The 25,125-nt window shown below is 51.5% G+C and overlaps 1 protein-coding gene and 1 long non-coding RNA gene across 2 annotated transcripts; one reads left to right on the top strand and one right to left on the bottom strand.

Annotated features, from left to right (window-relative positions):
- Window positions 1–375: 375 nt before the first annotated feature.
- LOC150042878 (uncharacterized) lies at window positions 376–2,036 on the bottom strand. The gene is made up of 3 exons (XR_016533518.1): window positions 1,748–2,036; window positions 1,203–1,299; window positions 376–510 (listed from the first exon to the last, which is right to left on the bottom strand). It is a non-coding gene; the product is annotated as an uncharacterized LOC150042878 (long non-coding RNA).
- Window positions 2,037–11,467: 9,431 nt separating this feature from the next.
- Tsen2 (tRNA splicing endonuclease subunit 2) lies at window positions 11,468–24,605 on the top strand. Its single transcript, XM_090323997.1, has 11 exons — window positions 11,468–12,020; window positions 12,511–12,592; window positions 14,105–14,141; window positions 14,714–15,173; window positions 16,156–16,233; window positions 18,858–18,908; window positions 20,555–20,693; window positions 21,579–21,615; window positions 22,032–22,143; window positions 22,930–23,019; window positions 23,591–24,605. Exons 1-11 carry the CDS (start codon window positions 11,832–11,834, stop codon window positions 23,648–23,650), a joined length of 1,335 nt encoding a protein of 444 aa, XP_090180123.1. The 5' UTR covers window positions 11,468–11,831; the 3' UTR covers window positions 23,651–24,605.
- Window positions 24,606–25,125: the final 520 nt, after the last annotated feature.

Raw genomic sequence — 25,125 nt, forward strand, 5'->3', positions numbered from 1 at the left:
CCACCCAGTGGGTCCTTTCCTAACAACCTATCTATCCCCAGTCAGGACTCCCTAGACAGGTGATGGCTCAGAGGAAGGACAGGAAGGATATGCAAGTTCATGGTACCTGACACCTCCATACCTCCAAGAGAAAAACAAAATCACCAGGATGGCGTAATATGTCTTGGGGAGGACAGGGACCAGTGAGCCGCCCCGCTGACACACAGCGGGACAGCCACCAGGAAACACTGAGGCAGGTTAGTTATGGGCTAAGGACACACTTTACCAAGTGACCCAGCTGCATGCACCCTTTCCCTTTCTTTCTTTTTTTGGATGACTTTGTTTTCCAAATATTTTTTATTGTAATTAGAAGAAGGGTTACATTATATTCACCAGATAGAAGGTGCATTACTTCACACACATTGATACCCTTTCTCATGCCTACCCTTTCCCTCTCGTGGAATCCAGTGCAGACTTCCACACACATAAAAGTTTACAGCAGCATCAGTCAGAAGGAAGCATGTCTGTCCACTGGGGAATGAAAAAAACAATAGGTGAGCTAGCCATTCCATGGAATACTACTCGGACGCCAAAAGAAATGAAGCTTTGACATGTGCATCCTACAGATTAGCCTTAGAAACACTGTGCAAGGTAAAAGAAGCCAGTCATGCAAGAATGCATGCTCAGTGGGGGTTGGTGGCTCCCAACTATAATCCCAGTTGTTCAGGAGCTGGAAAAAGAGGACGGAACTGCAAAGCCTAGGGAGACAGACCTCAGAGACTCTTGATCTCTATTTAACCAGTGAAAGTAAAGAGGTAATTCAAATGGCGGAGCAACAGTCTTGAGCAAAAAGAGCTAATCAAGAGCAAGAGGCCCTGATTTCAAGCGCCAGTACAGACATACACACACAAAAGAGTGCATGCCAAATGCATGTATTCATATAAGATGCCCCCAGTAGGCAGAGCCCTAGAGAGAAAGTGGCCGAGGGTAGCCTAAAGCTGGAGGAGTTCAGTTGGTGGCCAGATTTCTTATTGGGGTGCTGAGAATGTCCTACATTAGATTGTGATGATGGTTACAAAACTCAGTGAGTGTACAGAAAAACCACCCAGTTGTATGATTGTACAGGAATTGTACAACTCCTGCAGTATGGGGGACCAAACCCAGGGCCTTGCCATGCTTAGCCAGCCCTTCCCCACTGAGCTACAACCCCAGCCCTCACTCACCACTTTAAAAGATCCACTTAGCGCCAGGCAGTGGTGGCTCTTGTCATCGTAACTATTCAGGAGGTTGAGATTCAGAAGGTGGTGGTTCAAGGTCAGCCTGGGTAGAAAAAAGCATTAGAACTTCATCTCCAGAAATAGCCAGCAGCTGGGGTCAGGAGTTTGACCTAACGGTAGAGTGCTTGTCTAGCATGCACAAAGACTTGGGTTCGATTCCTCGGTACCACATACATAGAAAAGCCAGAAGTGGTGCTGTGGCTCACGTGGTAGAGTGCTAGCCTTGAGGAAAAAGCCCAAGGCCCTGAGTTCAAACCCCAAGACTGGCAAAAAAATTAAATAAATAAATAAATAAAGCAAAACAACCAGCAGCAAGCCGGACTGGAAGCAAGGCCCAGAGGGTAGAATGAGGCCTTGTGTGCCAGTGCAAGCACAGGGGCCTTGAATGCAAGCCAGGCTCGGTATATGCAAGTGAGTGAATAAACAGGGTGCTGGGAGGAGGCCGAGGATGCTGGGAGGAAGCAGCTCCTGCAGCTACAGCACGCTCCTACCTGGCATTCTCTCCCCTCAGAGCCTCAGCTGCCCCCGGGGGCTCCAACCCCCATGTTCCTAGGATCAGCTCATAGTGAGCGTGGACGGGTCGGGGACAGCTGTCTTCCTGGCCAGTGGTGCCCCCTGGCACGCCGTGTGCAGAGGCCCGGCCGGCCGCTGCTCGTACAGCACCTTCATCTCGCCTTCCTGTGCCTACCTCGCCCTCTCACCAGCCTGTGGGCTGGTAATCCAGCTGCCGGCAGGCCATTTTCCCACCTCTGGCTGGACCCCAGGGGTGTCTCCATTCCTTCTCCACTACAGCAGGGAATGCAGGGTGCCAGCACCCGCCCAGGCCTCTGTGCTTTCCTCCAGTCAGCGCTGTGCATGTCCCCCACGATGCAACAGTGACCTGAGGCCCCAAGGACGTGGAGCATGGGCCAGGCCATCACACGCCCGTGCCTGGGGGCCGTGAGGGCATCGCAGTGCCTGGAGGGGGAGCGGCCACGGGGTGGTGCTCATGGGCCTTCTGAGTATAGATTCAGTGCTTTACCCACCCAGTCACCCCCCAGGCCGGGCAGGGGGAGCACGGCGTGAACCCCGGTCTTAACCTTCCTCTTTGTCTTCACAGAGGGGGAGCCAGCAACTCCTGGCAGAGAGAGGGCTGTCATGACAGCTCCTTGGGAAATCGAGATCAAGAGGATTGCAGTTCCAGAGCCGCAGAGGCAAAAAAAAAAAAAAAAAAAAAAGTGAGTACTGCCAAAAATAAAATTAATAAAATGGGAAAGGAAAATAAAACTAGCTCAGAGTTCAGTTCTATTGCCTCTCAGCTCCATTCCCCTGGGAAAGAGCCACTTGCTTCCCCCCACCCCCCAGCCCTGCAGGCAGCTGGACAGGATGCCTGGAGCGCCAGTAGGACCTGTGGGGTGGATGGATGGGTGAGTGAGTGTGGTGTGTGGGTGGGTGTGGGTGTGAGAGAGAGAAAGAGAGAGCGAGCATGCACATGCACAGTCTTGGACTTGAACTCAGGGCCTGGGTGCTGTCCCTGAGCTCTTTTGCTCAAGGCTACCTCCCTACCACATGAGCCACAGTGCCACTTGCAGCTTTTTGATGGTTAATTAGGAACAAGAGTCTCACAGACTTTTCTGCCCGGGCTGCAATCCTCAGGTCTTAGCCTCCTGAGCAGCTGGGTTGACAGGCGTGAGTCACTGAGTCTGGCTGGATGCAGGTTTAAGTCACAGGGGAAAAAAATGCAGACAACGGCCATACTGAGCCCCACAATGTGCCCTCCTTTGGGGTTTGCAGCAGCCTTTGGGGCCCGGGCCGTGGTAGGAATCGGCACGTGATGGCTTCTGGCTGGCCAGGAGCAGCCGTGTAATACCTCATGAAACACAGCTGGACTTTGCTGTATGGAGAAAAGAGTCAAGGGCAATGTCATCCACAATACATATCCTGGGAGCCTGCACTTCCGCTCAAACCTGTAATCTCAGTTACTTGGGAGATGGAGATGTACAGGGCTCAGAGTTCGAGGCCAGCCAGGGCCTTCAAGGTTTTGAGACCCGCCCCCATCTCAGTAGCAAGCACACAACAAGGTAGAGCAAGATGCTACCCTGAAAGTAACCAGTGCAACAAGGGCTCAAGTAGTAGAGAGCCTGCCAAACCTGAGTTCACACCGCAGTCCTACCAAAAATTAAAATAAAATAAAATAAGGGGGAGGAGAGAGGTCTAGGAGAAAGGACCTAGACAGTAGCGGCCACTCCACTCGGGCTCTGGGCCCTGTTGAGGTGACCCTGGGTCTTTCCTTACCACCGTGTCCTGAGCTCCTTGGCTTTCCATGTTCTTAGTGGTTACAGTGGCCAAGCCCTAAGTTCAAGCCCCAGGACTGGCACACGTGTAAACTCATACCCCTACTCTTGCTGGGTTCCAGGCCATTTTAAGGAGTCTTCCAGTGGTGCACCCTTGGCTTCAGGAAGTTTGGGGGCAGAAACTGACTGGAGAAGGTGTGGCTTTGTTCTCTTACCCCCAGAAGTATCATCCACCCTCTTTGTGGTCTGACAAAATTTGATATTTGGGATCCATTCTTCTGTGGCCTTTGTCCCAGAGACTTGTCAGCCTGGTCCATAATAGGTGCTCAATAAAGTCTCCACACTGATGGGTGAAGCTTACAGAACCTGCAGGGTCCTTCAAGGGGAGCAAGAACCCCTGCCCAGCAAGCATATGGCACCACAGAAGTAAGAAAATCAAGAATCTCCTAGAAAAGGCCCAGAGCGAGGCCCATGGCCGCATGCATTCAACCTGAAAACAAGTCCTTTCTAATCCGTAGGTGAGAAGCAATGTCAGTTTTGCTTTGCATTTACATCTCTTTGAATAACTGGTGAGAGTGGGTTTCTTGGGGGGGTTTTGTTTGTTTCCCTGTTCTCATTAGTCATCGGTATTGCTTCTTTCTGTGAATTATCTGTTCCCAATTTACTAATTTACAGCGAGAAATGCAACTGCCAGAGGGGACCGGATACACACGTCCTCCAGCCAAGACCTTGGCTCTCTGAAGACCCACTCTGCACAAAGCCAAGCCCGGATCCCAGCAACGGCCCCACAGCGGGGAGGAGCTGCCTGTGGGGTTCCCATGTCCAGAGGCATTGGAGAGAGTCCTGCCTCTGGGTCCAGCAGTCCTCCCCATTCTTCTTTCCCCTGCCTCCCCGTCCACCCTATCTTTCTCCAGATAGAGTCGTTCCTTGGCTGTATGACTAAGTTCAGAGCCAGGCAGTGGGAGGCACTGCCTGTCATCTCAGGCCTGGGAGCACGGCCTCGGCTACTCAGCCTGAGCCCATCCATTCCTCTGGGTTCGCTGAGGGCTTAGGGGCCTTGTGGGTAGACAGACAGGGGTCTCCTAGCATCTGGGGGTCATCTCCCCTCCGCAAGCCGAAGCAGCCTCAGAAGGCTCCAGAGAGATCCTCTAGCCCACGCAAGTCTGAGTCACACACACCCTCCTCCGGCCTCTCCTGGGGTCTCCAGCACCCACGCCCCTACGGCAGCATTCACGGCTCACCCCCAACTCTTTAGGCTTGCTTGTCTTTCTAGCAGCTTACTGGATGGTTCTCCCCGCACTCCTCTTCCTCAGTACTGGAGTTTGAACTCAGCTTCCTGAATAGCAGTCAGGATTACAGGCAGGAGACACAATGCTGGGCCCCAGCGCTGATTTGAGGGCCTTGAAGCCATACTCAGCCAGCATGCTGTTACATCAGCGCCCACTTCCCCTCAGGGCCTCCAGGGGGCACTGTGTCCAGCAGCATCTTCCAGGGCAGAAAGCTTGGACCAAGGGACTGAGACAAGAAAGAGCCCAGAAGGACACTCAGTGTAGGAAGAGTTGGAGGAAGGTTCTGGAACACGTGACCACTTGCTTCTCCCATCAGAAACAGCTCTTAAACAAACAGCACGCTTCCTCCACGCACCATCCTGTGGAATGCACACGGACTCTTCCTCCTCCTTTTTGCTGATTAAGTTCCACCAAAACCCCCTGAAGAATTTTAATAAGAAATGCAAAAATCAACAAAAGTGCTGCAGGCCCTTTCCTGTGATTAAATAAAGGGAAAGCAAATATCGCAAATTACACATATTTCATAAGAGGATGTTTTGTTTGGGTGAAAAAAATATGAGAAAGAAAAGAAAAAACTATTTGCTTTCTGGCTGCAAATCCCTGTCCTTGCTGAAATTTGGTTTCAGATTTGATGACTGGGACATTATTCCTGGTTTGCCTGGAATTCGGGCCTTTTCACATCCTGAGCTAGACAGGCCCGGGAAGCAGGAGGGCAAGGTTGGGAGCTCCTTACCTGTCCATCAAGGCACAGCAGAGCCCTCCAGCAGCCCAGGAAATTACCATCCTCAGCTCAGACGCTGGGACCTGCCAAGGGCTATACTTCATTGAGTGAGGGGTGGGGAAAGGAGGAGGAGGAAGAAGGAAGAAGGAAGAGGGGGAGGAGGGGGAAGAGGAGGAAGAGAAGAGGAGGAGGAGGAAGAAGAAGAAGAGGAGGAGGAGGAGGAAGAAGAAGAGGAGGAGGAGAGGAGGTAAAAATAAAAAGAGAAAGAAAAGAAAAAATGTAATGATTGGTCACATTTTCAACACCCATATTTACTTTTTAGAAGGAATAAAACATTGGAGATAAAGCTAAAGTCCCTTATCTGCCTCCTAACTCATACAGATGACTAACAAGTGGGTACATACACTTCCTGTCTGTCTGTGTCTGTGTGTGTGTCTGTGTGTGTCTGTGTGTGTGTGTGTGTGTGTGTGTGTGTGCGTGCGTGCGTGCGTGCGTGCGTGCGTGCGCGTGCGCCTGTAAAACCATCCTAGGACTTGAACTTAGGGCTTGGGCTCTACAACTTGAATCACTGCCTTGCTGCTAGCTTTTCTGGTGGTTAATTGGAGATAAGAGCCTCGGGGACTTTCCTGCCCAGGCTGGCTTTGAACCTGAATCCTAAGATCTCAGCTCTGAGTACCTAGAATTACAGGGGTGAGCCATTGGTGCCCTGTTCCTGTCAATTTTGTTGGAATTTTTTTTTGCCAGTCCTGGGGCTTGAACTTAGGGCCTGAGCACTGTCCTTGGGCTTTCTCAAAAGTAGGGTTCTACCACTTGAGCCACACCACCACTTCCGGCTGTTTCTATGTGTGTGGTACCCAGGAATTGAGCCCAGGTCTTTGTGCATGCTAGGCAAGCACTCTACCACTAGGCCAAACTCCCTCCCCTGCTCCTGTCAGTTTTAAACAATGTAACCTACCTGTGTGGACAGTCCCCATATGATCAAGTCCAGTGTAGGTTTTGATTTTCCAACCCGGTATCACAAGATTCATACTGTCCTGCGCCTTGCCTTTATCAGTGTAATTTTGAAATCCATCCACGATAATACACACACACACACACACACACACACACACACACGCACACACACTCCTGCTAGCTCATTGATATTTGAAAGCTGCATAGCAATTCATTGTATGAGTTGTTTATGGTCTCTCTCTCTCTCTCTCTCTCTCTCTCTCTCTCTCTCTCTCTCTCTCTCTCTCTCGCCACCATGCATGATGAAAATTTCATGTCTCTTTGGGGTACACAAGCCCACATATCTCCATTAAATCGCACCTTCTCCCAAAGCTGTGTATGTGTATGTGTGATTGTTGACGGTGAGACACAGCCAGAGGGGACATGCCTGGGCCCTGGTGCCTTCGCTTGTGACCTTGAACGAGTCATCTCACCTCTCAGACTCTGGCACCTGGAAAACGTGTGCAAGTCCCTCACCTCCTGGGTTATTGGGAAGGACTGAGCTCACCTAAACAAGCACTGGGTGCTTGTCAGGTGGGGATGCTACAGCCAGAGCCAGCTCCAGGGCCTGGTGGACGAAACCTGCTGACACACCGCCATCTGGTGGACACGCCCGGGCACTGCAAGGCCCACGCCGCCCGCCCTGCTCCGAGGGCCTCTGCGCCTCACTGTCTGCAGGTTAAAGTCCGAGGGCCAGGCAGAGTCCAGCGCCTCCACCACCAGCCCCGCCCTGCCCATCCAACCCCATTGGGCCGACTCCCACTGTGGCCATGCCCAGCTCCTCCCTGCCTCCAGAGCCCCAGAGCCCATTCTAGCCTGTTCCGGGGCCTGCCTGGGCCACAACCCCTGTGGCCCACCATGTACCCCCTTCTCCTCCTCCCCCTCTTGCAACTTCTTCCCCGCTCAGCTCCTAAGCCACCTCTTCCAGGAAGCTCCTCGGGTCCCGCCAAGCCCTCCAGCCCAATGGCTGAGGTCTGCTCATCTGGCCTGTGCAGTGAGCTAGGACACCCAGCCTTCAGGCCTGTCATGGGAACTAGATAAGGGCCACAGTGCAGGGACACAGAGTTAGACACAGGACACCCGGCAAACGTGTGTCTCAGCTAAAGCTTTCCTCCTAGCAGGAGTCCACCCAAATGTTTCAAGGTGGTTTTGTGTACTGCTGGGCAGACGAACAGCATTCTGGATTATTATTCATTTGCCAAGTCACTAGTCACTTACAGCTGACTTCCATTTGTAAACTCAACATCAGACCTTGCTTGTGCCACCCTAGATGCCCAGGGCCCTTCCCAGCTGCTGCTGCAGGAGCTCCAGTTCAGCCACGTTTCATCTCTCACACGACAGCCCCAGGAAGGCTGGTGCTTGCTAGCCTAGGCTTAGTTCCCTGGCTTTTGCCTTTGGGGGGCTCTTGATTCGTGACTGAACTGTTGTGAATGGCCTACAATCAAAGTGGTGACTCGAGTGCCGCAGTGGAGGGAATGTGTGCCTTAGATATGGCTCTGGGCAAGGCGGTGGCTCCAGTGCCATGAGCCTAGGGTTAACAAATCAACAACTGATATTATATAAGGTGTCTTTAAATAGAAACGCATAGAAAACAAGGTTATGGCCTGGCCACGCTGCCAGGAGCCCCACCCTGCACGATGAGTGGTTCCGGGCTGGAAATAAAAGCATGGACCGTACACACACTGCCATGTACGCAGATATTACATACACGTCAGAAAGTAAGCCCTTTCCTAGGAGAGACACATGCTGAACGAGCATGGCTCCCATTTTATACATGAGACTATTTATTTATTTTTATGCCATTACTGGGGCTTAAACTCAAGGCCTTGCACTTTGGCCTGTCTTTTGCACTCAGTGCTGGAACCACTAGAACCGTATTTCCACTCCCAGCTTTGTGGTGGTTAGTTTGAGATATGAGTTTCACAGGCTTTTCTTCCCAGGCTGGCTTTGACCTATGATCCTCAGATCTCAGCCTTTTGAGTAGCAGGGATTACAGAAGTGAGCTACTAACAACCGCTACCTTTGATTTTTAACACGGTAATTCAGGCCCAAGCCTGTCATCCTCACACATTCAGGGGGGCTGAAGCAGGATGAATGGTGAGCTCCAGGCCAAGCTGGGCTATAGAGAAACTTTCTCTCTAAAACCAGCACAACAGATTGAGCATCTCTAGCAAAATCTGAATGCCTGAGCGGCTGAGAGTTTTCAGGATGAACATGACACCTCCAGGGGAAAATTCCACCACTGACCCCCCTGGGTCACAGCCACAACCCAGAAATACTATCAGTGTTGTACCAGGTTTTACCTTCATGGTGTGTGTGTGAGGCGTCTACGGGACAGAAATGAGCATTTCATGCCTTAGACTTGGATGCTGTCTCCAAGATATTTCATTACGTATGCAGAGCATTTCTGATGAGGGCCCCTGCCTCCCTGGGGCCCCGCCCCTCCGCCTGCGGCCCCGCCCCTGCCTCCCTGGGGCCCCGCCCCGCCGCCTGCGGCCTGGGCCAAGGTGCGCGCAGGCGCACTGCGCTCCGCCGGGCAGGCGCTGTACGGCTGCTCGCTGGTTTTACGACAGCTCCGCTTGACGGCAGCGGCGCCCGTCTCCCGGCCGGCGTTACCAGGTAACGGCGGGCGCGTTCAGCGGAAAAAGGTGAGGCTCGCGGGAGGCCGGGCCGCGTGGGGAGCGCGAGGGTGGCGGAAGTTTCCCGGGGGCGCCGGCCGGGGTGGGGCGGCCGCCCGTGGGGCCCTCGCGGGGGTGGGGAGTGCGCCCCGCGCCGGCCCGGCCTCGCTGGTGCTCCCGCCGGGGCTCCGGCCTCGCTGGTGCTCCCGCCGGGGCCCCGGGCGCGCGTGGCCCCGGGGCCGGGCCCGTCCTCCCAGCCGCTCCGGAGCCTGAGGGCCGCGGGCCCGGCAGCACAGGCCTGAGCGCCCCGCCACAGAGCAGAAGTGGAGCAGTGGCCCCAGTGGTCGAGCCTGGAACAGAAGCAGCTCAGGGACGGCGCCCGGGCCCCGAGTTCAAGGCCCCCAAACGCATGAAAAATTACAAACAGTACTTGGATTGGGTGTGGTTGAGACACGAAACCCAGGGAAAGCAGAAAGGGCTGGGAGAAGAGCCTTGGCATCATTCAAAACAAAATTAAGAGGAGCGGGCTGGATGGTGGAGTGTTCATCCAGCTTCCGTGAGGCCCTGTGTTGTACCCGAATTCCTAGAACCCCGAAAAGACCGCCAGGGGCCACAGTCAAAGCTAAGAAGCCAGGCCCGGACCCCCGCGTACCTGCAGCCGGCAACGCGAAGAGGCCCTGAGCAAGGATTTTACACAGCTTTTATAGGGGAATTCCATAGCTAAAATCACCTGATTGGCTGTTCGGTAACTCAAACCACTGGTCACGTCAAGATTAATCAGAGCTCAGGTGTCTAACCACTGAGCATCAAGCTGTGGCCACCTGGGGTTCAAGTACATGGGCCCTGAGCAAGCGGGGGGATCATTCCCAGAACATGGGGCAATCTTGGCACAACACCTGGACCCGGTCACCAGCACCATTTTGCAGCCAGCCCTCTGGCCCCCGCTCTCCTACACACTTGGATATGCTGCAGACACCGGCCTCTTCAGATAGGTCCAGGACCAGAGCTGCCATTCCTCCCGCCCCCCCCCCCACACGTGTCTCTTTCATTCCCTGGCAGCCAGGCTTTGGCATTGGCCTGTGGCTGGATACTCTGGGCTTCACTTTCCTGGTGGACTGCAGGCAGAGCTCTCCCGTCAGGCATGTACATAACACCACCTCTGGAGCCTGTCCTGACCTGCGATGGTTGTGATTTTCTTCACACTCCCCACACCCGTGGCAGCTCTCCCCACTGTCCCTGGCTACAGAGAGAGACACACACACAGTCTTCTGCCTTCTGCCACCCTTCCACCTCAACACAAGACAACCCCTGTGGGAAAACTAGATACAACTAGGATGCCTGTTCAGCTTCCCTCCCTGCCTGTGAGGGAGATTGGGTCCTTTCCAGGAGCCTTGTACTTGCACCCACATACCCCCCCCAAACAGGGGGTACCCTTACAGCTGTCAGTTTTCCTTAGTGGTAGATTTACTTGATTTTATTCTGTGCTGGTCCTGGAGCTTGAACTCCAGACCTTGGGTGCTGTTCCTGAACTTCTATGCTCAAAACTGGCACACTACCACGTGAGCCACAACTCTCTTTCTTGAGTTGCTAGGATTTCAGGCATGAGCCACCATCACCCAGAAAAGATACTTTTGTTCAGGTCCAGGATTTGTACTCAGTATCTGACTCATTGGCTGTAGCTACACCACAAGCCCCAAATAGCTTTATTTTTCATATATTTTATATTTATATATATAATAGTTTCTTACCTTTTTTAAAATGTACAGCTCAATGGCCTTCGGAATTATGTAGCGGCCCTACAATCAAACTTTAGAACATTTTTTGTCATTCCCCCCCCCAAATAAACCCCATCTGTTCTAAGTCACTCCCCTTTCCCTCTCGGTCCAGCCAGGTAAACACTGACCTGTCCGTCTCAGAATTTGTCTCTTCTGGATGCTTTATATTAAGGCCTTCCATTTGATCTTTTGCATCTGTGTCTTTGGCGCAGACTCATGCTTTCGATGCTCACCCATGATGAATGTGTCTGAACTCCGTTTTATAGCCAGCAAGTATCCCGTTGGAAGGACAGAACACATCTTATTCCTCAGTCATCTCTTGATGGGCGTTTGAGTGTTTTCTTCCTTTTTGGACATGATGATTCATACAGTCGTGACACTATGTACAGGTGTTTCCATAAACACAGGATTTCACTTCTCTTGGATCTGAATCTGGGCGTGCAGTTCACTGTTGGATTTCTTGGACTGTCTTGAAGTTAACTGTCAATTTTTTTTTTTTTTAATTTGAATGATGTGTCCAATTTCAAGGAGTACTCAGACTCGGCGATGAAGATGGCACAGAAAAGCCCAGTTACTCCCAAAGGCCCCTCAGAGGGTGCCTGGCTGAGGAGGTGCAGAAGGCACTGACTGCAAAGGCACCATCCTGACACCAGAGCTTCCCCTGGGAACACCAGTAACTTCTTGTGGTGCAAAGCTAGAAAGAAATGCCCCTAGTGTCTGACTCACGCAGTCCAGTCCCGTCTTCTGGCTAATTATTGGATACGTATGGACATTTGTACATAGATTGCTTCTCCCACAGACAGACAGAAGGTCCTAGAGCCTGGGAGCCTTAGCTCATGTTTCCATGTCGTTATTGACTGCTTCTCTTTTTCCTTGTCTGTTCTCTAAAGAACACAACCCTGAAGAATGACAGAAGCAGTCTTCCATGCCCCAAAGAGGAAACGAAGGGTGTGTGAGAGCTATGAGTCTCCATGGCCCATCCCGTGCTGGCAGGATGCGAGCCCCAGACAGGGATTCCCACAGTTCCGCGCTGAGCTCATCAACAGCAACGTGATCGTGAGGCGCTCAGAGGACATGAAACAGCTGTATGGGAAAGTAAGTGCCTCCTGCCTGCCCTGAGCCCGCACCCCTCTCCAGCTCCCAAGCGGTGCCACCCACCCCCAGAAGCCCAAAAATCATACCACCCTCTCCCTGCAACTTGGTGCCCACAAGGGCCCAGAGCCAAGCAGGGTGGGGTCACCTTTGTCAGGTGAGCCACTCACAACCCACTTTCAACCATCAGGTGAGGTCAGTGGTGTGACCTGCTTTGTGTTTCAGTTATAAAAACAAAGGCAAGTTCTTTGTGGAAGTGTGGAAATGACCCTAGCTCACCTGCATTCTGTCCCCAAAGGGATGGGTTCCAGGAGTCCAGCTGGTGGTGATGGGAGGAGGCTTTGAATGCTCTCGGGCCCATTCCCAGGTGTGCTTGGATGGGGCTGGGCCTGATGTTCGCTGATCTCCTGCAGAGGTGGTTTGGGATGGGAAGTGGTAGTGTTTTGGTGGAATTTACAAGCACACCTGACTAACAGTGCGACCTCTCCCATAGGGCTACTTCGGAAAAGGCGTTCTTTCCAGAAGCCGGCCCAGCTTCACAGGTGCAGATCCTAAGTTGGTTGCCGCATGGAAAGGTAACTTCCTTTCATCTGTGACCTTGCGTCTCTAGTTGGATGATGAATTCTAAAGGAAATGTAAGACATATACTGACAGTTTACTACTGCCCACAAAAGCAATTAGGAAAGCTCATCAATGCTAAGGGGTTCCTTCACTGGAGATAAGAGTCTCTCACTGGCTTTGAACTGCTCAGATCTCAGCTTATTTTAAGGCCTGAGCACTGTCCTTGGGCTTTCTCAAGGCCAGAGCTCTACCACTTGAGCCACAGCACCACTTCTGGCTTTTTCCTATGTATGTGGTACTGAGGAATCAAACCCAGGTCTTTGTGCATGCTAGGCAAGCACTCTACCACTAGGCCAAACTCCTGGCACATGTTATGTTTTTATGTCCCTGTTGAACATTAACTTGAACTAAAGGCATGGCCCTGTGGTAGACTGCCTATCTAATAAGTATTAGGCCCTAAGTTCAAACCCCAATGACATTAAAAAAAATTTTTTTTAAATCAAAGGCTAAGTTGATGTGATGGTGTGATTGTGTGTTCTTATAATCACATCACCATAGAGGCTAAGGCAGGGGAATACAAGTTCAAGGCCAGCCTGGTCCCCAGTAAGAGCCTTTCTCATTAAAACCAGGAATAAACCATTATTTTTAACTTTGCCTATAAGAAAGAATGAAGTAGAAAGGAAAGAGGTGAGACTTTGTAGATTGGACTTGGACATCTTATATTATTATAAAACTCAGTTCTTTTCCAGGAAGTAATTTTTTTTGTGAAGGTTGTAAAATATTAACAAGTATGTGAGTAGTTGAATAATCCCTAGCAAATTATTTGAAGTAAATACCTAGATAGATAGACAGACAGATAGACAGACAGACAGACAGACAGACAGACAGATAGATAGCCTTGCTGTGTAAGGAGGGCTAACACTGGAATTACAAGCATGTCCCGTGCTGCCTGGCTGTTACATAACTTGAAAACATAGAGCTTAAAGTTAGTCCTGGATCAGACTTCTCTTGCTGTGGGGTGATGCTGACACTGCTTAGTAAAACAGCAGAGGGGATGGCTGAGCACAGCCACCATTGGCCCTCCAGTCCGCAGGTTTGCCTGGAGGTGTTAGGTCCTGGGCAGGCAGAAAGAGAGGACCAGAACTAAACCCAGATCATTCCTCTACCTGCTGAATGCTTCAGATGAGACTCCTCTCACCTCGGTCCAGAGCTAGAGCTGCAGCCCACACTTCCCAGGCCCTTCCCTGGTACAGGAGCACATGCCCGGCTCCACTGTCTGGCCTGGTGCTGTCCCAAGTGGTAGACATGATGGGGAAGTGCCCTTCTCACTCTCTCTCTGAGCTGGGGGGCAGAGTTGAGGGTCTGGGGAGCCCAGTAGTGGAGGCCAGGTTGGTGTCAGCTCTTGCCAGGCTGAGTTCAGGGAAATGTGGCCGGCAGGGGCCGTGTGCGTCCTCTCCTTCCAGCTGTGTGGCTTTGTAAACCTGGATGTCACCTGGGACACTAACAGATCGTGTTTGTTGTTGCAGATATGAAGACACACATGCCTATAATCACATCAAAGAAGTAAGTGACATGAAATTTGGCCTTACTTGTACTTATAACTTAAATAAATCATTCTTAGGCAATCTTTTTCATATGCAGGTATTGTTGGGTGTTTGTTTGGCATAGAAAATCAGTTCTGAGTTTCATGTGGCTCAGATCATATTTGAGAAATGTTAAGCAAGCTCTTAGCTTTAAATTACATACATTTTTATACTTTGTGAAATGGTAAGTTAAGTTTTTTTCACATGAAGCTCTTAAAAAAACAAAAGCCATAGGCGGGAGTTTGGCCTAGTGGTAGAGTGTTTGCCTGGCATGCATGAAGACCTGGGTTCAATTCCTTGGTACCACATACATGAAAATGGTGCTGTGGCTCAAGTGGTAGAGTACTGGCCTTGAGGAAAGCCCAGGGACAGTGCTCAGGCCCTGAGTTCAAACCCCAGGAACTGCACTGGAAACAGAAATGGAACAATAAATGCTTGTTGCATGTTACTTAGCATATGCAAAAGTATACAAGCCCTTTACCCATAATCCACTGCTCTGCACGGTCGTGGAGCCTGGTACAGACATGTTGGCTCTGATGTGCTTGTTTGCAGGTATCAGCGTCGTGTGGAGTGGGCCACAGAGGTCATGCGGAGACAGGGCCAGGATGAGAGCACGGTGTGCGAGATCCTTAAGGAGTTCACCAAACCCCTCGGACACTCTTGTACGGGAAGGCGTGACGAGTGTGGACAGCGTGATGCATGTAGCTCTTGGGGCATTCCCACGCTGCACGACGTAGCAGAGGCCCGAGGGCCTCCCATGACGAACGGAGACAGGGGAGAGCTGTGTGGACACCACCCTGACAGCCCCCAGGAGAGCACTGGACGTGACCTGCTCTCTGCACACAGCCCGGAGGGACCCATGGAAGAGGACGTGGCTGCTGTGCCCCGAGAGGCCCTCAACCCCCACAGCAGAGGTCAGCCAGCAGGACAAACGGGGTTGGATCACGAGTATGTGCTTGTGGACGAAGGCGTGTGTGATGTGCTCGAGGGGGCAGACACCCCAGCGGAGGAAGTAAGTGAAAGAAAGCACCCCAGCTCCCCTTAGACGCCGGCAGCCTCGTCACCCGCCGACTGAAAATATCTGGATTTGCCTTGATTTTCAGAGAGACACCACACTGACACCACTCGCCATTTTGTTACAGTTACTCTATTACTAGCGATCCTCGTTAACTCCCGCTATGCCCCATCTAAGTGTTAAACTTTATCGGGAGTGTGTCTGGATAGGGAGAAGCGAGGTGTGGATAGGGCCTCCCTGGGTCCCCTGGTGCCCCCTGCAGGTGCAGTGCTGGTACTGAGGTAGAGGCCCTCCTGGAAGTCACTTCCTCTGAAGCCATCTGTCCTGGTCAGTGCTATCACGTGGGGTAATGCTGGAGGACGCCAGCAGCCTCTGAGCCCCAGACACTGCAGCTGTCAGGGCCATTTCTTGAGGTAATAGTCATTTGTTTAAATCATATGAATAAGATGCTAAAACCATACAGCAAATCCAATTACTTCCTCTCCCTTGATGGGAAAAAAAGGAAATGCAGTGATAATTAATGTGATCTGGGATGCTGCTAGCATGGGAGAGAATGGGGTTTATGAAGTTATAAAGATATGTTGGTCACAAAATCCAACAAAATGACCTAAACTGCAGGAAGACTCATAGAGAAAGAGAGAGAAAATGTTAACGGTAGAAAAGGCCAGATTTAGGGCCCAGAGCTTGGCCTAGTGGTAGAGTTCTTGCCTAGCATGCACAAAGCCCTACGTTCGATTCCTCTGTACCACATACACAGAAAAAGCCAAAAAAAAAAAAAAAAGTGGTGCTGTGGTTCAAGTAGCAGAATGCTAGCCTTGAGCAAAAAGTGTCTAAGGATAGTGCCTACGCCCTGAGTTCAAGACCCAGAGCTGGCAGGAAAAAAAAAATGGGAGTTGTTGGTTTACAGGATTTCCGCAGTAGCTTGTCGGTTCTGAGTACCTGATTATGCTCTGCGCTTGATTTCTTCCCTTCTCCTTAGTTGGTGCAAAGGCGGAGATTGACCCACCGGAGGAATCCCTACAGGATCTTTGAGTATTTGCAGCTCAGCCTGGAGGAGGTATGAGTCCGCCCCTCATGTCAGCTCTCAGTGGGCTCCTCCAGATGCTTAACCTCAGCCAGCGTCTCCATGCCAGCGGCGCACACGCAGTTCTGTTCAGAGCACAGCGGTGGGTTGGGGGTTGCCATAAGCAGCCTCTGACGTAGGCCTGCCTAAGTCTCCCTTTTTGGCCTTTTTCATTTGCTCTACCATGCAGGTTGGGGCTGAGGCAATAATGTATATAGTCTAGAACCCTTGCCTATCATGCCACAAATCCTGGGTTAAAACCTTGCCACTGCTAAAGAAAGAAAAAAAAAAGTAGTGTTTTGAGGGAAATTGCTGTTTTGTGGAATATTGAAGGGCTTCCTCTGGCACTTTTTTTTTTGAGACACTTTCTTACTGTGTTTGGGATTAGGAGCCAACCCTCCTCCCTTGGTCTCTCCTAAGTGCTGGGATTACAGGCATACACTAGCACACACAGCCAAGCACTTTTCTGTTCAGGATTTCCAATTGACTATTTCAGCACTGATTTTCACCAGCATTTTTTTTTTTAAATGTGGCATTGTTGAAATGCAACTAGTATACCATATAAGTCACCATCTAAAGCGTGTAACCTGAGGCTAGGGATGCACTTATTAAAAGTTGTAGGAGGGGCCGGGAGTTTTGCCTAGTGGTAGAGTGCTTGCCTAGCATGCACAAAAACGTGGGTTCAACTCCTCAGTACCACATACATAGAAAAAAGCTGGAAGTGGTGCTGAGGTTCAGTGGTAGAGCTCTAGCCTTAAGAAAGTCCAAGGACAGTGCTCAGGCCCTGAGCTCAAACCCAGGACTGGCAAAAAAAAAAGTTGTAGGAGGGGCTGGGAGTTTGGCCTAGTGGTAGAGTGCTTGCCTAGCATTCACGAAGACCCAGGTTCAATTCCTTGGTACCACATACATAGAAAAAGCTGGAAGTGGTACTGTGGCTCAAGTGGTAGAGCTCTAGCCTTGAGAAAGCCCAAGGACAGTGCTCAGGCCCTGAGTTCAAGCCCCAGCACTGGCAAAGAAAAAAAAAATTGTAGGAAAGAGATCTTATTGTTTATTGTTGATAGTAGTCAAAAAAGATATTATAAGATAAATCATTAAAACAGTACTGGTTGAAGATCAGGCAGAAGACTCTTCAACCAGACATATAAAAATAGTGTTTCCTATCAGTGAGGAAAAGACAGTGGATCTGAGAACATCACTGATTGATCATGTAGGAAATAAATCCTCCCTCTTATCATACATCAAAATAGACTGAAGTGTCCCCATAAAGGGATTGCGTGGTCCCCACGAATCTAAGTGCTGGGGCTTGCGTGGTCCCCATCGGTCTTTGTGCTGCCAGCCCAGGCAGACAAACTAGGCAACAAAAAGCTAGAAGTAGAGCTATGGCTCAGGTGGAAGAGCACCAACCTTGAGTGAAAAAGCTGAGCAAGAGTTCAAGCTGTCATATAACACAAGCACACACACACAGATGTGTAAAAAGTATGCACTGTCCTCCAAAAGCCATAGCATGTAGATTTCAATATTTAAAAGTCCGTGTTGGGGTAGGTAAGGGGTCGAGAGCTGTGTGGCATGCCCCTAGCGCATGGATTCATCCCTCCCGAGAAAATGCTTCAAGCCTGACCACAAAGCACAGCCCATCCCGAATTCATCTTCCCATTTTAGATAGGTTTTCCAGCCTGTCTAGAGCAGCTGTGCTGTCCTTGGCCTTTTTCCAGGGCCAGTTGTCCTTGGCAGTGAGGACCCCAGGGAGCCCCTTTTTTGTGTGGGGATGACAAAGCAGGGGTGTGTCCCTGTTCACTGAGGGCGCTGTCAGCCCCATTTCCTGAGGGCCACCCACATGCCAGGCCGGGTTGGGTGCTGGAGATGACAAGAGGAAATAGGCCGTCCCTGTTGTAGAGGGAGAGGTCCCTCGGGACAGGAAGGGGGGTGGACAGTTGTGCACCTCTGATAAGACCTTGGTGGAAGCAGCCAGCAGCGCAGCTGTCCTGGCTCTGTCCCAGCTTCGCTGGCATCGTCCCATCTTCTCGAGGACCTTGCAGATTGTTCTGTACCTGTTTCCAGTTTGTGGATTGGGGAAGTCCCAGGGAAAGTAGCTTTCAGTGTCAGTTCGGGCTCCACTCCAGGGAGGTGGGGGACAAGAGAAGAGCTGTGTGCACACAGCCCCGCAGATGGCAGATAGACTTCCTACCTTTTTGAATCCTCACCTCACTTGGAGGAACTGCAGGTCTTGTTACCTGGCTTTGCCAGGGGAAGAAGCTGACCCCGTGCCTCTGCTGTCACTCTCGAGCCGTACGAAAGCAGATGGCCACTGGCAGTCGATCAGAGACTAGCATGTCTGCCCAGCCATATACTAAGTGGTTCTCAGGCCTGTCAAAGCCAGGTAACAGGACCTGGGGTCCTAGCTTACATTCCTCTCCCAGACCCCTCCCCACCCCCGCACCTCCACCAGCATTTGTTAATTTTTTATATTCTGGATGCTGGACAGGCCTACTGGAATGAGATCGAATTTCAGAGTTGCTTTGATTTGCATTTGCTTTAGATTCGGCGAGTTGAGCATCTCTTCACGTATTCATTGGCACGGCAGCATTTCTAATAAGCGTTTCCCCTTGCTCTGTCTGCAGGCCTTCTTCCTTGTGTATGCTCTGGGGTGCCTGAGTGTTTACTACAAGGAGGTAAGAGGTTCTGTTACACAGTCTACTTGCAGTTTCTTAACACTCATAGCGAGCTATACTAATTCTCTTATTTCAAAACAAATGCTCTTATCACTTGTGCCATACCCCAGCCCCTTCTCTATGCAAACACATTTGCTTCTACTGATTAAAGTCGGAATTGGGGTGTTTTTTTCCCCAGAGTTTTGGCTTTGGGTTCTAAATTGGAACTGTTCAGGTTTGATCCCGAGATTACTCTCAGGAGTAGGAGGGTTTCTTTGTATATACTGATCAGAAACTCGGTGTCAAAGTAGTACTGAAAAGATACAACAGTAAAATCTAAGGGCTGACCTGTGTAATTCACTAATTGTAACGCAGCACATAAACAGGACCACGAATACGAAAAGCACATGATCACCTCAGGTGACACCGAAAAAAATTCAGCATCCTGGGGTCAGGAGTTTGGCCTAGTGGTAGAGTGCTTGCCTAGCATGCATGAAAACCTCAGTTTAATTCCTTAGTACCACATCCATAGAAAAAAGCTGGAAGTGGTGCTGTGGCTCCAGTGGTAGAGCACTAGCCTGGAGAAAGTCCAAGGACAGTGCTCAGGCCCTGAGTTCAAGGTCCAGGACTGGCACAAAAAAAATAATAATTCAGTATCCCTTTACTATATAAGCTCAGAAGTAACTAGGAATGGAAGGAATGTCACTGCACTTACTAAAGGCTTTGGATGACAAACCTGCACCCATCATTATATTACATAGAGAACAACTACATCATTTTCCCTAAAGTCAGGAACTAAGCAAGCATGTCTACCTTTCTTCAGCATGGCGCTAGAATCCCTAGCCAAAGCGATCAGGTAGGAAAAAGAAAGAGAAAGGGAAAAAGTTCAATTGTCCTTACTGGCAGATGATATGATCCTGCACTAGATAGACTTAGTGAGACTTCCAAAAAGCTTACAGGTCCCCTCCTCCCTGCCCCTCCTCCATGCTGACATACCTCTGCTGCTGAGCTGTAGTTCTGGCCTCAGATCTTCCTGCTTCCCTAGAGCCCTGCAGAGTGGTAGAAATCAAGTGAGAGCCCAGGATAGAACTGTGGGTATCATTTTAGATTTTTTTTCTAGTAGCCACATTAAATTAAAAATAAATGATATTGGGCTGGGAGTTTGGCCTAGTGGTAGAGTGCTTGCCTAGCACACACGAAGACCCAGGTTCGATTCCTCAGCATCACAATCATAGAAAAATCCAGAAGTGGCGCTGTGGCTCATGTGGTAGAGTTCTAGCCTTGAGAAGGCCCAAGGACAATGCTCAGGCCCTGAGTTCAAGCCCCAGGACTGGAAAGAAAAAAAATTTTTAAAAAAAGGATGATATTAATTTGAATAACACATGACATAGTCCATCAGAAGACACTGAGGTAGTTTCCGTTCCTTCTTTCTCGTGGTGAGTTGGAACTTGGGACATCTCTAGCACTTCTGCAAGGTGAGCCCCGAGGCCCCGTAGTGGTCACAGAGCATGGCTCAGCTCAAGCTCTTGTAGCTGGGGTCCTGTGCAGGAACCCCTGTTTATAACACTGTCAGCTCCAGCGGTTCAGATGGCCCTGGCCAAGGGAGGGGCGCGTGCCTGATTGTGCCTTCTCTCCCCCCCGCCCTTTCCTTTCTTCCTTCTCTTCAGGAAGCTCTAACGATCATGCAGCTCTGGCGTGCTTTTACCGCAGTGCAGCCCACCTTCAGGACAACGTACATGGCTTACCACCACTTCCGGAGCAGAGGCTGGGTACCCAAGGTGGGGCTCAAGTACGGGACAGACCTACGTGAGTAGCTCTCGAGGTGGGGCTTGCTCCACTGCCCCCTGCCCACCTCGGCGCGCCCCCTTGTTGACTTCCTGGTCTTAGAAAGAGGTCAGGGCTGTGTGCTCACTGAGCATCGCTCTGCTGCTTGGTCCACACCTCCAGCACTCTTTGTTTTTGAGATAGAGTATCAGCCAGTCATTCTGTGCTTGCTGCAGCGGGGGTGACAGGCACATACATACCACCTCCATGCCCAGCTTTCTCTGTTGAGATGGGGCCTTGGAAACATTGTTGCACTTGCTGGTTCAGCTCCCCCTGATCTTCACCTGTGAATAGCAGCTAGCTGCCAGGCCAAGTGCAGCAGAACTCCTGTCATGATACAGTGTAAGGAGAGAGGGGAGATCACATGATCTCACAAGGCTCACATGAGGCCCTGGTTTAGTCCCCAGTGCCAGGAGGAAAAAAGAGAAAGTCATATGAGCTTGACCTCGGGAGTGGAGGGGAAAGACAGGAAGGCGTGCAGGGCCTTGGGAACAGACCTGAGTTTCCAGGAGAGATGCGCGCCTGCGGGCTCAGGGCAGAGTACACACATGTAGATAAAAAGAATGTGACCTTGGTTATCTCATAGTGTTACACTATCTCACTTTGTTACTTGATATATCAGATATATTTGTATTTGGTTATCTGAAATTGGATAGGGAATGCGGGGGGGGGGGGGGGGGGGGAGGGAAATGGGGACCATGACATGTGTGGGAATTAAGGCACTATTTATCTGGCAAATATCATGTAACCCTTCTATTACAATAAAAAATATATTAAAAAAAAAGAATGTGGAGACAAAAACAATTTGGTAATAAAGGAAGCTCTTGATGGTGAGTGGTGATAGGTTGTCTTTTTTCTTCTTTACAGTGCTCTACCGGAAAGGCCCTCCATTTTACCATGCAAGGTAACATAAGGCTTGTAATATAATTGCCATAGTGATGATTAAAACCCAGGTTCCTCCTGGCTTGATAAGGACAGGTACCAGGGGTTCCCATGCTACTGGGGACATGGCTTGGTGGTCTCTGTCCTCACCACCGTGCCTCTGCTGTTGGTGCAAGAATGAGTTGGGTTTGTGTCAACGTCTGTGTGTGTAGTGGTCGCTGCTGACACCCCAGGCACCTGCCTGCATTTGTGCTGAGGAATTCTTTCCATTCCTTGCCCACAGTTCTGTGTTGCAGTCTGCTGCAAGTGTAAGGTGGCACGAGGGTGCTCACAGTGGCTGTCGGGCGTCTAGGGTCAGGCCACGTGCCCTCCTCCCGTGTATTCACTCTGGGGAAGGCGTGGCGTGTTCTTTGTGAGCAGGCTGGTTTTTCTCTGCAGCTACTCAGTGATCGTGGAGCTGGTGGACAGCTGTTTTGAGGGCACCCCCCGCAGGCCTTTCAGCTGGAAGTCCCTGGCTGCGCTGAGCAGGGTATCCTCCAGTGTCTCCAAGGTAACCACGCTGGCCTGCAGTGTCCCCTACACCGGGGCCTGTTGCTTCTGTCCTTCAAACTAGCACAGTCAAATAAGTCATTTGTAGGGCTTCTTGAGTTTTTTTGGTTTTGGTCGGTCCTGGGACTTGAACTCTGGGCCTGGGCACTGTCCCTGAGCTCTTCAGATCAAGGCTACCACCCTACCCCTGGAGCCACAGCGCCACTTCCGGTTTTCACTGACTGCTGTGCTTGGGCTGGCATGGAACCTCGATTCTCATTGGAGATAAGACTTGTGGAGGAGCAGCATGATGGTGGCTCACGCCTGAAATCCTAGCTACTCTGGAGACTGAGATCTAAGGATCGAGGTTCAAAGCTAGACCAGGCACAAAAGGGGCCCAACCTGAGACTTACCTCCAATTAACCTCTAGAAAATGGGAAGTGGGGCTTGGCTGGAGGGTAGGGAGGTAGCCTTGAGCTGTAGAGCTCAGGGACAGCGCCCAGGCAAGTTCAAGCCCCATGACCCACACAAAAAAGTCTTACAGACTTTTTTGCCCACCCTGGCTGTAAACCATTCTCCTTGGCTCTCAGCCTCCTGTGTGGCTAGACTGACGGGCGTGAGCCCCCAGCGCCCAGCCTGTGTTAGTCTGCTAACTCGGGGTTCACAGTGAGCAGTGAGTCACGCCTTCGTCCCCTGCCCCTCAGTGGTGCAGGGCCAGGGAACCCGATGTCCGTGGGCCTGTCTGCTGCGGTGTGTCCGTGTGGGCACGCCTGCCCTGCTCACACTCCCACACTGCTGTTTCTCACAGGAGCTTCTGCTGTGCTATTTGATTAAGCCCTCCACCATGACTGAGGAAGAGATGGAGTCCCCCGAGTGCATGAAGAGAATCAAAGTTCAGGTGAGTCCATAGACAGACACACACATACACACACACCAGCCCACGGGTCCCTCCGCCTCCCCACCCCCACCCCCACCCCCACCGCAGCCTCTCCGTGGCCAGTCCAGAGCCTCTCACGAGTCTCATCCTCTCTTGAACTGCTCGAGTTATGTCTGAGCCTCTTCCTGTCCTCTTGGCTGACTCTCCACTCCCAGGGCTCCCTAGTCCATGGTGGAATCATCCGTGTGTGTGTGTGTGTTGGCCCTGGGTGATCCTGCATGCTTACTTACACACATGCACATACCCCAGCCTGCCTCTGCCTTCTCACATGTTGCACCCGTCCTCACATTGCCTTGCTCTTCTCCCGGTGTCAGCACCCTCCCTCCCTCCACCGACATCTCCCCTGGGAAAGTCGTTCTCAGCCACTTGCCCCTCCTCGAGGCCGGCTGTCATGGCTGCTGTGTGCTGGGGCTGTGCCGTCCCCACCGGCAGGAGCAGGGCGGATCACCTCCCCACAGCTCTCTGGAGCCTGCGTGATAGGGTGTCCCCAGAACCTTTGAGACTCGGCTCATGTCGTTTTCCCTGCTGACAGGAGGTGATCCTCAGTCGCTGGGTTTCTTCCCGAGAGAGAAGTGACCCGGATGAACTTTAGAGACCCAGCGGGCAGGTGGGTAGAATGTCCCGTCCTGGAACTTGGGCTGTAAAGGGCGAGTGCTCTCACGCCACAGAAGCCGAGTGTTGGAAGGACTGCGGACTCCATCTGTGTACCGCTGGCCTCACCGCGAGCTGTCAGAGCCGCTGGTCCTGCACTGCATGAGCCCCGTGATCTAGGCCAGGCGGAGTTCACCCTCACCCTGTCCCTGGGGAGGTGGACTGGAGTCCCCCGGGAGAGCTCTTCTCCGGACTTACCAGAGACAGACCAGAGCACATTCACACGAGCGTGTTCCATGAGAGGAAATGTCAGCAGACGTGGGGATCTGAGGACCTCACGCCCCATTGTTTTAAATGGAACGGCAGATGAGGTGTCTCAGCTCACCACGGGCTTCAGACAGTAGCCTCGACACATGGAGCCATTTTACAAAGTCTGCCAGGAGCGTTTTCATGCTGCCGAAAGCCTCTCATTTCTGTCACTGAATCTGTTCTCGGTGGGTGCTTGTTATTTGCCAGGCTTCTGTACAGAGCACAGCCGGATTGTACCCCGTTATCTAAAAGCTACATCTTCAGAGAACTGGTTACAAAGTGACACACTGAAATAATCTTTCAAGAGGCAGAATGAATGCGATTCTCACCCTTTCTTGCCTGGCGGGGGAGCAGTGAGAAGTGGGCACCGGGCGTCCGGTATCTTGGCCTCTGGTGCTGCAGCAGCGAGGGCCCGCGCTGGGTGACACAGGATGATGCGGGAAGCACGGGGCTTACTTGACTCAGGATTCTGGAGGCTGGAAAGCCCAAGCAATGCCGACCGGCCTCCCTGCAAGCACTTCCATGCTGGGGAACAAACCCACCCTCGGGAACCATGCTAATCGTCCAGGGGATCCGGTTATCTCCCTTAAGAAGCCCACTCCACCCATACCGCTGCACTGGACAGCACGCAGCAGCGTGAGTTTGGAGAAGGACACACGCGCTAACGAGGAACGTCTGGATGGGAGCCCAGAGGACTATAGGAAGCTAAGGGGACCTCGGGCCTGAGGCTCATCCAGATCCAAACTCAAACAAGGCACACAACTGAGGGCTTTCTTTGCAAGCAAATAACCAGAGCCTGTGGCCCTGCCTGTGGCTGTGCTTCCATTCAGCCTTGCCAGCTGACCATGCCTACCTGTCCACATGGGCCAGGCACGCTCTGTTGGCCATGGGCAAGCGACTCAGCTCAGGTTTCATTTTGTTTAGAAAGTGGATTCCTGACCCATCCCCTAGCTTCCCATGTGTTGTTTTTAGCATCAGGCGCCAGGCAGAACCTTGCAGCCAGTCTGCGTCTGGGTCTGGGCGATGCTATGTGATTTGGAGCTAAGGCCAGGGAATAGGAGAGACTGAGGTCACACTTGGTTGGAAAAAGCAAAGTTCCAAGAGGTTTGCAAGGTGCATTGTTACCAAGTTTTGTCTCCTGGGTGCTTAGAGTTCCTTGACAAGTTA

Source organism: Megascapheus bottae, chromosome 33 (genome assembly GCF_031878675.1).
Source record: "Megascapheus bottae isolate mThoBot1 chromosome 33, mThoBot2.hap1, whole genome shotgun sequence".
NCBI lineage: Eukaryota > Metazoa > Chordata > Mammalia > Rodentia > Geomyidae > Megascapheus > Megascapheus bottae.

Coding starts and splice junctions, on each gene's coding strand:
- Tsen2 (XM_090323997.1), top strand. CDS start 11,832: ATGACAGAAGCAGTCTTCCATGCCCCAAAGAGGAAACGAAGGGTGTGT. Junction 12,593..14,104: donor GTTGGTTGCCGCATGGAAAG/GTAACTTCCTTT, acceptor TTGTTGTTGCAG/ATATGAAGACACACATGCCT. Junction 15,174..16,155: donor CAGACACCCCAGCGGAGGAA/GTAAGTGAAAGA, acceptor CCTTCTCCTTAG/TTGGTGCAAAGGCGGAGATT.